The sequence below is a fragment of the Alligator sinensis genome, unplaced genomic scaffold, assembly GCF_000455745.1.
Source record: "Alligator sinensis unplaced genomic scaffold, ASM45574v1 scaffold150_1, whole genome shotgun sequence".
Lineage (NCBI taxonomy): Eukaryota > Metazoa > Chordata > Crocodylia > Alligatoridae > Alligator > Alligator sinensis.
In genome coordinates, this window is record NW_005841840.1 from 3992508 (window position 1) to 4006017 (window position 13510).

The 13510-nt window shown below is 39.3% G+C and overlaps 1 protein-coding gene across 6 annotated transcripts in view; it reads right to left on the bottom strand.

Annotated features, from left to right (window-relative positions):
• Positions 1–292: 292 nt before the first annotated feature.
• LARP1B (La ribonucleoprotein domain family member 1B) overlaps positions 293–13510 on the bottom strand; it is a 67058-nt gene continuing 53840 nt past the window's right edge. For 4 of the 6 annotated variants that reach the window (XM_025204602.1, XM_025204589.1, XM_025204607.1 and 1 more), the window contains 5 exons: positions 12220–12380; positions 9796–9940; positions 8057–8166; positions 7809–7936; positions 4509–6591 (listed from right to left, as the gene is read on the bottom strand). In XM_025204602.1, coding sequence (XP_025060387.1) covers positions 6346–6591; positions 7809–7936; positions 8057–8166; positions 9796–9940; positions 12220–12380 — 790 coding nt within the window. In that variant the 3' untranslated portion in view covers positions 4509–6345. Of the gene's footprint in view, positions 4450–4508; positions 6592–7808; positions 7937–8056; positions 8167–9795; positions 9941–12219; positions 12381–13510 lie in introns of those variants that run through there. The other 2 variants (XR_003094175.1, XM_025204595.1) reach the window with 2 other exon arrangements.

Here is a 13510-nt window from a genome sequence, read left to right on the forward strand (position 1 = left end):
CTTCTATCACCTCTCCAAAAGCTTTGATCATTATATCCTAAACACTTAATACTACGAATTGCAACCAAAACTCTCTACTAAATATGTTTATAGGATTTCAGATTATGATAATAATTATGAATTTATTTCAGATTATAAATTTATGATAATTTCCTGAAAATGCATCAAGACTCCAGCTGACATAAGTTGACTAGGCTTCAGCTCTTTTCCCCCTTAGCAAAGAATGGAAGACTAAGTCCTATTTTTTTTTTAAGATATAAAAGTTAAAACACTTTTCAGTAAGGGTTGGGGTGTTGCTGGAGCAGTGACCATCCAGAATATATATGAAACAAGGATTGTTTGCATCATTTTTTTTTATTGCACCAACTCTCTAAGTGGGAGAGATGTTAAACAAATGTTAGAGCACAGGTAAGACAAGACACTGAAGCTCGAAGTGTAGTGGATATAGTGAAGGATAGTGGATCTAGAACTGTAGAGAGAAATGTGTTGGGTGCAGGAGGAAAGAAAAGCCTCCAATTGGTCCTATATATTTGAGGTTCAAATGCATGTCAAGCCAATCAACAACCTTCAAGATAGACTCTCCTGGGCTTCTGCTAATGGCTATCCACATTCATTCTCTCAATGAGAGAAGAAAGTAAAATTTCCCCTCCTTTTTTAGCCTAATTATCTCGATATGTTCCTGCCTGTAAGATGCCAACTTTCAAGTGGCTATGGTACATTTAACCACCAATCAGCATGAGTAGTACAGACTTCCCTCTCTCTCTCTCTCTCTCTCTCTCTCTCTCTCCTCTTCTTGACTGGTTGTATTATTTGTGTTCTCACATGGACAACTGAGTAAAGCTGTGTAACTGAGCTGAAAAGATAGCTGCAACCTAACTCTATCCTAACAACTTAAGTGATTGCACAAGTTAAATGTCCCATAGCATGTAAAAAAGAATGACTTTACATGTGCAGTTATTGAAAGTCAGATACTTAGCCTATTAAAGAACTTAAAACGCTGCAGTAGCCATAGCCTGTAGGATACAGGCTGAATGAATCTTGGAGAGAGGCACCTGTGATGACAGACTGTAGGTCCCCACCTTCTACAAGTAACTATTCAGTGAAAGCACTGACTCCTGCTATGAGTCTCCTAAAATGTAATACTGTCAGAACAGATTCTACACTCTACTACTTGAGATGAAGACGAACATGCAGTTGAAAATAACCAAACCTCTGTTGATTATTCTAAGTGATCTGGCTCAAGCCAGAAAATTTATGGAAGAAACTAAAATCTGGCGAAATAAAGGAGTATGTAATAGAGTTATACATAATTAACCTTAAGCACCCATTACATGTACACAAATAGGATTGCACCAGTTTAGTTAAATTACTGGTGCTGTGTGTAGATAAGGTCTAATCAGCTGTAGGACAGCTAAATTACAGTTCTATCATGTTACTCTTGCCGTTGACACCAACAGGCCAGAAGTGCTAGCTTTACCATCCAAATAGAAGAGACAGTCACTAATTAAGACTTAAATGGAATGGAAACCTAGGTTTCCAGCCTGCTTGCAGACGTTAAAAAAAAATACAAACCAAAAACCCCCAAAAAACACACTTTGCCAAAAGAGGCAGCAGGTTACTTTGATCTGGCTCTGCAGTGTCTGTATAGATTGGTTGCTTCAGTGGAGCTTCTTGGTACTTTTCTACAACGAGGATTCAATCAGCTATTAGATAAAAGTACCAGAAAAGCCCCACTAAAGCACCCAATCTATGCAGATGTTGGGTGAGCCAGGTCCAACTAACGTGCTGCTTCGTCTGGCCATGTGCTGGGCGCAAAATTTAAGGCACTGCAGGGGTGTTTTTGTTTGAAAGCAGCCTAGATGACGATCTTAATGTAAATCAGCAATTCACAACATTTGAACATTAACAATTGACCTTAGACTTAATCAAAGATGTTTTCATCTGCACAAGGCTTCCTCCTAGCTTAAAAAATTAAATATGCTGCCAATAGATACATGTTGGAGATGTGATGTATAGCAGGCGACCCTTGGTCACATTTTGATCATGCCCTTTAATTACTTTTGGAAAGAAATTATAACTGAAGTTAACATGGTTTTGAACATAACACTTGATACCTTTGACAAATATGTATGTTCTTGGGTCTATCCTCAAGGAATTAAGATTGAATCCTTATAAAATTGCATACCTATTGCAGGCCTCATTAGTAACATGTAGGATTATGTCCTACTTTTCAGTGTAGCGATATCTCCAAAGGCTAAAATGTGGTACAGTTGGAGATGGCACAGCTAGCATCTACGGAGAGTCAAGGTTAACAGGATTAATTCCTTCATGTTTAGTGCAAAATTTTGGGAGGACTCTAGATTGTTGCTCATTGTATGCTTCTCTTCTTCTGTCCCTCCTTTTGTTCTTTTTCCTTGCATTGCTTATTGTTTGTGACAGTTTATAGTGTACAAGTTGGTATGTTTTTCTGATTTTTGTATTGCATCTTAAAGAAGTAAAAAAAAAATTACAAAAGGCAGCTGTGTAGGAAAAAAGACTATTTGGAGAAGCAGGGTAAGCTCCTTCTGTAGGTTGTTTGAGATAGAAATGTGCTTATTTGAGACAAAATTAGTAGAACTGGACAATTTACTTAGCAACACTGAGTTTTACCAGTAGATGGCACAGCAAAAAATACTGAAGATAACAGCAACATCAGTGCCAAATGTTTTGTCTGATTCCATTACACTATCCAGGGGCAGTACTGATTGCTGACAAACTGTCTGGCTCATGTTTACACACAGTATCAGTGAGAGAGAGATAAAATGAAAGGAGGAAGAAAAAAGGGAGGTGGGGAGAATGTTTGTTTTAATAACATTCAAGGCATAACTGTGGCACCATTTCAGAAAGTCTGATGACAGCAACGGGACTCAAATTTAGCTCAGGCCTCAAGGCCGAGGAAGAGTTCCTTGAAGTCAAATGAGTCAGGAATGGATCCACAGTTGACCAGAGCACACAGAGAAAGTCTGGTAATTGTCATGCCCTTATGGATTTCTCCAGAAGGAAGAGTTTAAGAAGCAATTTCCTTGTTTCTGTTTCCTCTCTTAGCACTAAGTATAACACTTGACTAAGGCAGAAGAGGGCACCTCAAGGGTGCATCCAGACAAGCAGGAACGGGTTTCTCCCTGAGGATGAGAAGCAAAACTTGTCCTTGGCAAATACCTGTGCCGTGTGTGTTCTGGTGCATGGTAGGTTACCCCAGGGGGGAAGTGGGGAATAGGAGAGGCTGGGGCCAGCAGTTGTGCTGGCCCCAGGAGCCTTACCTGGGGTCCTGGGGGCCTCCAGGAGCTGTAGCCACAGCAGGAGCAGGAAGCCTGGCCGGCAGTCAAAGTGTGGCTCTGGCTGGTCAGGCTCTGGTTTTGGGTAGCACACGCTGCCGCAATGTGCGCTGCCCCACTTTTTTCTTGGTGTGGATTTTTTTTACTCCAGGATCTTCCAGGGTCAAAAAGCCCCCCTGTGCTGCAAAGTAGCAGCTTGGGAAATGCCTACATGTTCAGTGTGTGGAGCCGCAGACAGGTCTGTGGCACCACATACCGCACCTCTGCACTTGTCTGGACATGCCCAAAGTGTCCATCCAGAACAGCTACCCAGTATAGAAGGAGCAAAATATAAATCCTGGTTATCTCAACCACACAAAGCCATGACAGAAGGAAGGGAGTAGCATCTGTCACTACCTGGATCTGAACAACTTTTCTTTCATACTCTTTTAATGGTGTAACTATGCTAAGAATCGACCATACCACTATAACCTACTAACCAGAGAAAACAAGCACAAAGTGGGCACGTCCACGTCTGTAATGAATGCAACTAAATAAACTCTGGAACAATTTAAGCCAGAGTAAACTAATCCCAACATCACTGCCTACATTTGTGTTTAAGTGCAGTCGGATACTATCCACTTTCAAATAGTACCTGTGTCTGATGGGATTATCCAGTGGTGCTGTAAATTAGTCTACACTGTCCCAATTGCCATGCACGTGTAGACAATGATGCTTTACTGTGCAGTAAATGAATCTACTGCATAATAAACTGCAAGTGTAGATGCAACCAGTGTGTACAGCCCATGCAGAAGTTCCATCTAACTGTCACAGGGAGCAAGAAGTAATTTAAAGGCAGTTATTGCAATTCTTCTCTTTACATTACTTACTATGAAGCATGGATGCCACTATTCAAAAAAACCTCAGATCTTGCATGTATGGAGCATTTACCAAAAGTGGAATCCACGTGATGCTAGACTTGTCCTCTCACAGCATAAAAAACTTTAGTTTACTTCTCACGAAAATGATTCAGTCAAAACTGCCGAAAGCCTGGATATGCTCAGCCTCTGTTTTCACCTATTTTCATCCATGTATGTAAAAAAGTTCACAACCACATCTGAAGCCTGAGTTGTGAACTGTGATCTGGAAAAGGTTACTTTAAGGAGACAGAGAGAAAAGATCTTTTAACACAAAAACCACAACACAATTGGAGCTTTTTGGTATTTTTATAAAATTTGCAAAGATATACCACAAATTACACACGCTAAAAGCTAAATATGCACACATATCATTCAATGAAAAAGTGAAAGCAAAAATTCTATTACTTGTATATACAGTTTCAATCCCAATTTACATTTGCATCATTTTTATGGATAGGAGGCATAGATTAAACAGGTTTGAGATGTATGACTTCAGCATGTTGAAAATATGCTATTTAAAATGTTTGTAGGTAACAATTAATGTTAATACCTATTTTCCTTTTAAATTAAGACGCTTCTAAACAGCTCAGTTTTGTATGGAAACTAACTACTGGGAAGGCCACTGCTATATGCTCATTTACAAATGTGTACATATTCATAATTGTTCTATTGAGATTCACAAGGCAATGAGTGGATTTTTTAAACAGATTTGAGTTACATAAACCTCTGACATCCATTACAAGTTTAAAACTCAATGTAGGGATGTTGAACCAGTTAGGATACTCCCAACATTTAAGGCATCAGTGTTAGACATAACTTCTAGAAAGTTAACTTTACAGTTAACCTAAGGCTTTTCTGCAGTTAACTAGTATAGCAAAAATGAAATAATCCCCATCTTCCCCCCTACATTAGGAAAGAGAATTCATTTCTGCAGGAATACTAAATCTTCTGGATCAAAATAAATGAAAGAAATAAGGAAAGTACAGGTGATACAACTAATAATTTTCCTACCTCCCATCAATAGTAACTAATGCTTAGTATTTAAACATTTACATTTTATGAAATTATATTTTAGACCTGTTTTTGAAATTTCATTTTTTAACTAGCAGAATTTAAAACTACAACTTAATTCAAATAGATTCTAAAATAGAGCAAAATATAAATTTATAATGAGTGCTTTAAATTTCCCTCAGAACTAAAATATTATATTAGTTGAAATGAAAATAAAGTCTTAAAAAATATGTTATAACTCTCTTGAACAGCACTTTACAAGCATAAAATAAAGCAAACTTAAATGAAAAGTAAAACAAAACAAGAACCTCTCTGAAAGTGAAAACAACTTGAAAGTTATTTGCAATTTTATCAGCCTGCACAACCAGCAACTATATGTAGTTAATTTGGGACCATACGTAAATTAACATACCCTCTCTTCCCTGTATTTTACCTTTGAATAAAACCTTCCCTAAAACTAAACCAGTTGATGATGTCCACTCAGAAAACTCCATGCCTACCCACAACACTAACTATGAAGGTTAAGTAGAAAGCAAAATAATGAAACAGACTCCACAAGTGCTCACACTTCCATACAGTTGCACATCCCGAGTGTGCTTTATGCATACATATAAAATATTTCCTTTTTAGAGTTAAATATTTAAGAGTGAACCTACCAACTTAGATTCTTTCTCTATATTTTAAAAATATACATATATGTAATCTTTTGGCTTTGATAAGTAAAAATATTAACCAACAAGGGGAAAATTTGGGTAAAGAAAGCTCAGTAAGTAACTTGGATATACCACACCTTCTTTAAGAAGTATGAGCTGAAATGTAAGGCATCCCCAGACATTTTTTTTTTGCATATAGTACAGGAATGCAGGTTTTGTAAACAACAGCTTGAGGAAAGCAATACTGAAACCAAAGAGACATTTCATCTGGATCTCTGATGATCCCAAAACAAAGAACTACTCACTTAGGGAAAGTATTTCAGACTTAATCTTGTGAAAGAGAAAAATGCAATCCTTCGTCTTCCTATACTTTTGTTTTTAATCGCGCATTGTAACAGCTCCCCTGAAGATGCTATACTTAAACACTGATGTAAAGGATGATCTCAAGGGCACAAGCACATCTTACGTCTATTTCTCAGGCATGTCACCATCTACTGATTTTGTGGCAGCACTGTTGTGGCCTATGTTGTCACTAGACTCCTGTAAAGTATTCCTACTGGAAAAGTTTCCTGGGACCTGAGATTGATTGGCAGCTGAAGGTCTAGCAGCAAGCAGCGTCTTAGTAGAGGAATTAGACTGGTGTCTAGAATGACCAGTCTCCTCACCAATTCCATTAGGAGGTCTTTTTCTTCCAGATTCTTCACTGATAGGAGGCTGAAAATGAGTAGACAAAATTATTACTGTTAGGGGACTGGGGCACATGACTTCTGAGGAGAAGCTGAGGGAGCTGGGCTTATTTAGTCTGCAGAAGAAGACTGGGGGGGGAGGATTTGATAGCAGTCTTTAACTACTGAAGTGTGGTTCCAAAGAGGATGGAGCTAGATTGTTCTCAGTAGTGACAGATGACAGAGCAAGGAGCAATGGTCTCAAGTTGTAGCAAGGAAAGTGCACGTTGGTTATTAGGAAAAACTCTCACTGGTGAAGCACTGGAATGGGTCACCTAGAGAGGTGGTGGACTCTCCATCTTTGGAGATTTTTAAGACTTGACTCAACAAAGCCCTGGCTGGAATGATCTAGTTGGGGATGGTCTTGCTTTGAGCAGGGAGCTGAACTAGATCAGCATTTCTCAACCTGTAGTTTGCAACCCAAAAGTGGGTCACAACAATATATGAAAGGGTCATGAACAAAACTTTAAAAATGGATTCTCCTTGAAAAAAGAGAAAAGCATGGGAAACTGTGGCTTTTCCTTTGCAGGCTGGCAGAGTTCCAGCCTGCAAGGGGTGACTGAATGTTTGTACTTAGCCTAAGTGGCTTCCCAAAACAAGGCTTTAAATGCCTAGTCATTTATGGCAACTAAAATCTACATAAAATGGTATGGTTTAACTTCATATTCAACCTATTTCACACTTTAATAAGCAGAAAATAAAAGTCAGGAAGTGCAAAGGCTGTCAGTGAAATTCACTGGACATTCATTATTTACTGAATTCCTATTTTTACGGGTTTAGGAATTATCTTCACTAAAATCAAAGCAATAATCAAAGTTACACAGGTAGTTTAAAAAGTTGTCATCCATGTTTGTTAGAAACCTAAATTAGAAAACTTTCACTGTTTAACAAATGTATTTATTATTATTATTAATATTTATTCAACCGAGAAAGGAAAATTGATTAATCTTTCATTATTGTTTTCTTTCACATTATGGCTTCCAGGCTTTAGCACCCTGCTAGAAACTTGGTAAAGCAATATTTAACAACAACAACAACAAATTGAATTTTAAAACACATTTGTTAAATGTGTCTGTTGATTTTAGGACTCTCAAAATCTTATATCCACAAAACCTGAAGAATGGTGCTAAAGCAGCCTAATAATTGAATCCTTTAGAAATAATACACTTATATAGAATAATCTGCTAAGCAAAATGTAAAACTTACATCAACTCTGAAGTCCTCCAATCTCTTAAAGTTACTGAGGTATTCTTGCAATTTGGGGTCAATGGGTAGAGTCTTATATTGAGAGTATTTTAAATAAGCCCAAAACTTTTCTAGGCCATACAGCTGACCTGACAACAAAAAAAAGAGAATTGTTGCTAGTTTTAAAAGAAAAACTAGCTAAGTACTTAAGTGGGTAAATTTAACACTATTTTCCATATCTTAAACACCTCATACAAACTGGGAATTACCAGATTCATAGTCCTTTTTTGTTTCTTCTTGAAAATCCTTGAAAATCTCTTGCCTGAATTTTTTTTCCAGACCATAGCTGTAAAATCTGAACAAACACTCTAATCCATACCTGTGAACAGAGAACAATGATTTCAAGAAATCTATGTTAAAATGCACATTATATTTCTCAAAGGATTCACAACATGTTCTGTCCTTCTTACACGTTAAGAAAAACTAAAATACTATAGTTTAATTAGTTGGCATCCATCTGATCATTTCTTTCCCAACACTTTTCATTAACTTATTTTAAGTTTTTCCTAGATGATACAAATATTCAAGAGCTAAAAATAATGTTCTTTTGAAAAGAACTTTGTTCACAGTGGGTCCTGAGATGGTATCTCAGTCTCCACAACTGTGCATACATAAAAAGGAAGACGCAGAAGATTGTTGTTTTCCTTATATAATTCAGGATTGATTGTTTTAACTTTGAAGTAAAGGAATATGGGGAATATACAAGATGCCAAGAGTTGACATCATCCTTTAAAGATTCTTCTTCATGTTTGAGACAACCACTTTGTGGAATAATCCACACTCTTAGCAAGTCAGTCACTTGCTTTTGAAAGCGTCAGAGGGAATCTGTAAAAGCTAAGCAAAGCCTTCAGCTTCTCTGTAGTCCTTGACTGCTGGGAGACTTCCCACGCCCCCACCTCCCAAGGATCTTGAACATGCATCTGTTACAGCAAAGCCCCTTGATACCCATCCTATGTACACTACCTAGAAAAATGAGGTCTGGTCCATTAATAGAGCTCCATCCAGCAAAAATGCTGTGGGATGAATGCCCCTCTGCAAAATATCTTTGGCTCAAATCCATATTCACTTCAGAGGTACGTACCTAAATAATTTCACTCGTTTATGGGTTTGTAGCTTGTAAGACACTGCAGGAGTTTGTGAATCCGCATACAATTTAATGAAGAAACCTTCGATCTTTTTCAGATCAAATCACACCATATGCTTTGAAACAGGTATAGTAACATACTACTAACCAGGTAAAAGGACATGGCTGGGGCAGTCTCCTAACTAGTGACAATCACTACAGACAGATCAGAAATATGAATACAAAAGTATATTAGAGCCACATTTGCGTTCCTTCCACTGAATTGTACTATGCATTCCTGACAAAATGTCCATTCAGTCGCAGTATGTCAGGACTTAAACATATCAATGCTTCCTGATTTGATCATGGAAATAAAGAGATGATGATCAACATTTTAATTCTGAAAGACCATTTTTCTAAAACAGGAGATATTTAAAAAAAAAAAAAGGAGTGGCAATTTGTGGTCAAGTTGCAGAACAAGAAACATTTCCCCTAATTTTAATTGAGGTAAGAATATTCTGACTTGCAGAAGTAACGTCTTATTGCCACAAATAAATACGGGGTTAAATTAACATTGGCAAAAATTAATGTAATAGAGTTTAAGATGAACTATAATTAGAGATCCAAGGATACTGTATGCCTAATGTTGTGTGTGGCAACAATCACCAGCTCCTACCTGACTAACCACATTTTCTCTCCATTCTTGTTGGGTACATTAAAATAGCACCTGGTGTTAAAGTGAAGTACATAGACCAATATTTTGAAAGCATCAACTGATACCATTACAAAAAGTGTCAGGTTCCTTCAGTTACACACATGGATTAGACATTTTAAATGGAAGGTAGAAACCAAAATTAATCCTAACTTATGGAACAAATGGACTACCTGTAGTGCTCTTTTGCATCATCTAGAGCAAGCTGTCTGAATTCCTCATACATCTTCTTGTTAAAGTGATCTCTGAGAAAAAAGGACCAGAAACGAAAAAGTGTGTTCATTTCTTGGGACTGGCCAATTCCCAAACGTTTCCTTTCTAAAGGAAAAAGAATATAAAGTCAGTGACAAAACAACTAAACATTTTAATTCAGTATTTATGTAATGCACAGTAAAAGCTCAGTGTGAATTTAAACTTTAAAAAAAAGTATTTCAAATTATTCTGAGTCAATTCCAATTTTCTTAATTCACCTAAAAAAAAAATCGGTTAAATACATCCTCTGAGGTGCCTACTTAAAACAAGATCAATGCTGTTCAAAAATAGTAACTGGGGCCCCTGGCAGACATTAATATTATCAGGTATTGGGATCGGAGGAATTTTATGCCTCATCCCAAAATCCACATGAACTTACAGGGCCATATGCAAATAGAAGGACACACCATTTTTGGTATTTGAAATAGAATTCCTAAGGTCCCACTCATGCAACAACTGGTGCAGGGAGCCTAGCATAAGGGACCCAAGTCCCCAATGCCAGGTTCCCAGCACCTGGATCCTTAAAGGTCACGGGCTGCCTCTGGTGACTCGAAAGGGGGCAGCACCAGTTCTGGACATGGGACCTGGTGCTGCCTCTTGGGATTGGGCACTGGGCTACTGGTTCTGGGACCCAAGGATCTAGCAGAGGAGATGACAGGAAGGAACTGTCCCCCCAACCCTGGCTGCTATCCTTGCATTCAGCTGAGCACCATAAATGTAATGTTTAAAGAAAGCTAGAAATGTAATGTCTGCCAGAGCCCTTAAAAACCCAGACTCAAAAGCTAAAAATCTCACCAAATTTCTTCCACTTACACAAATGGAACAAAATAATGCAGAGTACATAAGAGGCATAAATGGTGATTTTCCTGAATCTTGTCAATTAATTTAAAAAGGAAATCAACAAATACGCATCAATTATCCCAGTGGTTCTCAATCTTTGTACATGCCTTGGGAAAAATGATAGCTCTTAGGTTTTTGTTTTTAATTGGCTACAGAAAAATAAAGGAGCAATTCTTCTTTTGCAAAGAACTCAGACCACAACAGGGTTTTTGACACTATGGATTCCTTTTGAAAACCCTGGGTTTACCTTGTGAATCTTGCTTGCACACCTAGCAGTGATAATACTGATTGCCAATAAGGCTGTGTGAAATTTCGCCAAGTGTTTCGTTTCGAAGCTGTTTTGACACATTTCTAGCTCGAAACAGCGGAATCAAAACGAAACAAAAAGCTTCAAAACAGCTTCAAAACTAAATGAGAGCACTCTAAATGTTTTGAAAGTTTCAAAAGTTTCAAGTTTCAAAGCAGCAGGCAGGAGGCAGGGGAGAGCCAGGACTGTAGTCTGAGCAGCTCCGCAGCCCCATGGAGCTCAGCCTGGCGGCAGGAGGCAGAGCATAGCCCTGGCTCTCCCCACCTCCGGGCTGCACTCAAAACGGGCTCCGCCAGCCCCACAGAGCTCAACCTGCCCTCCCAGTGCTGCCGGGCTCCTCCTGGGGGTGTGGGCCCCCAGATCTGCACACTGGATGACAGAAGGCTGCTGCTGCCTGGGGCCAGCGGCAGCATCAGTCTTCCCTGGCGCTGGGCATGGGCTGCGGCCAGTGCCGGTCCCAGGTGGCAGCAGCAGCCTTCTGCCCTCTAGAGCAGATCTCAGGGCCCACACCCATGGGAGGAATCTAGCACCGCCCTGCAGCCCTCTTGGGGGTGCAGGCCCCTGGATCTGCGTGCCAGATGAGAGGAATCTGCTGCTGCTGCCAAGTGTCACCACTTTTGCTTTGAACAGTTTGAGGTGCAGTTTCCCAGAAATCTCTTCCCCTATCTCCTTGAAACTTGGCAGGCTTCATGCCCTCAGAAGGGGCTACCATCCCTGCAATTATTATCTAAATCAGGCATGAAATGACAACATTTTAGGCATTTTCATGATTCCCCTTTATAGCCTATGGGTGAAACGTTGAAACAGTGAAACAGTTTCGACGAAACTCTTGTCCCTTCAAAATGGTGAAGCGGACATCGAAACAAAACAATGGTGTTTTGCACGGCCCTAATTAGCAATATACAGCATCCTTGAAAGGATCACAAGGCACCCCTGGTTGAGAATCACTGAAGAATTCCATTTCTTTCTCAGGTTTTATCCAAGTTACATGAAAAGCAAATAGTCCCAAAATGTATCCAAGATAAAAAATGACATACATTTCAGGGTAAGGTTACAGTAGGTACCATATAATTATGGCAATCTGCTTTTTTCAGAAGATTGTGCAAAAGAAAAAAAAAAAGTAGAAAAAAAACCTGTAGTGTTATATAACAACTGATTTCTGTCAACTAAAACTTTATGGATACATCTAGCGTCTTACCCATTAGGCACCTTCGACGGTATTTGTGGTAGATTTGTTGTGTAAAGCCATTTTCCTTTAAAAGTTCATGAGAAGGATGCTGAAATTTGGGAAGCGAGTGAGGAGTACACCCATAACTTCCTGCAAGGGGGGCACCTTCTGAGGGTGAAGCATTTGAACTGCTGTGGAAATAAAACCAAGTATTTGATGTCTAATAAAAGGTTACATTTGTTCAAACTCCACACTAAGGAGGCATTCAGTTATCTTGCTTTAATTACCCTGAGTTATTGAAGCAGCTTATGGGAGTACCACTATTACCCCCAAGCATCCTTTTCCTACTCGCGCTAATAATAAAAAAAGAAGTCTTTGCTGGACTCTGAGAGATCAAGTACATAGAAAGAAATCTAGAATGCTGACAATACAAAGATCTTACCCTAAACCATATGTCATGAGATCATCTCCCAAGAGGATATTTTTCTTGTTTTGTACTAGTAAATTAGTTTGGACCATATAATCCAAACACTGGGCTCAAATACAGAATGCTAAAAAGAGCTTTATCACAATTTTGCTGAAAACAGATTAGGAAAAGAACTTGTAAATCAGAAAATTAAACTGAACCAGACTGGACTCTTCCATGGGGGAATCAAGTTAACCTGCCATAAAGACGCCACTGGCAGAGCCACATCATCCAGCCTGCAGGACTTCCCATGGGTCCAGCAATTTGGCAGCATGGTGAGCAGCAGCCATATTAATTGCAAAGGCTTGTAGAGCCACAGCAATTAACGCAGCCCCTGTTCATCCTGCTGCCAGATTTCTGGACCCGTGGAGAGTCCAACAAGCCAGGTTCAGATTGTGGAGCCATGTCATCTGGCCCACAGGGCCAAAAACGAAGGGAGCAACCACCAAATTCTAGCCCTGCTGGAATTCAGGTGACATGATGCTTCACTTGAAGTCCAGCCCACAGACTGGCCCTGCACTACTCATCTGGCATACGAGATGAGCGCAGCATATACCACAACTGGTATTATACAGATTACTCAATGTAACACACAAAGGATGTTGTTATACTCATCTAATTTACCTCTTAAAACCCACAATAAGCCCTACATAAAATTAGAAGTGCACTGATAGAGATTTTTGGGGCTGATACCTGATATTTAAGGAGGTATATCAGCCAATACTGATCTGATTTCCAATATAGCTACCTCCAGATGGTAAGTCTGGTGTGGTGGAAAGGGAGGGGGGGAGGGAAGGGGTGTGGCAGGGGTGAGGGAGGGGGCAGGTGCTGCCCAGGTGAGGCAGGGGGAGTGCT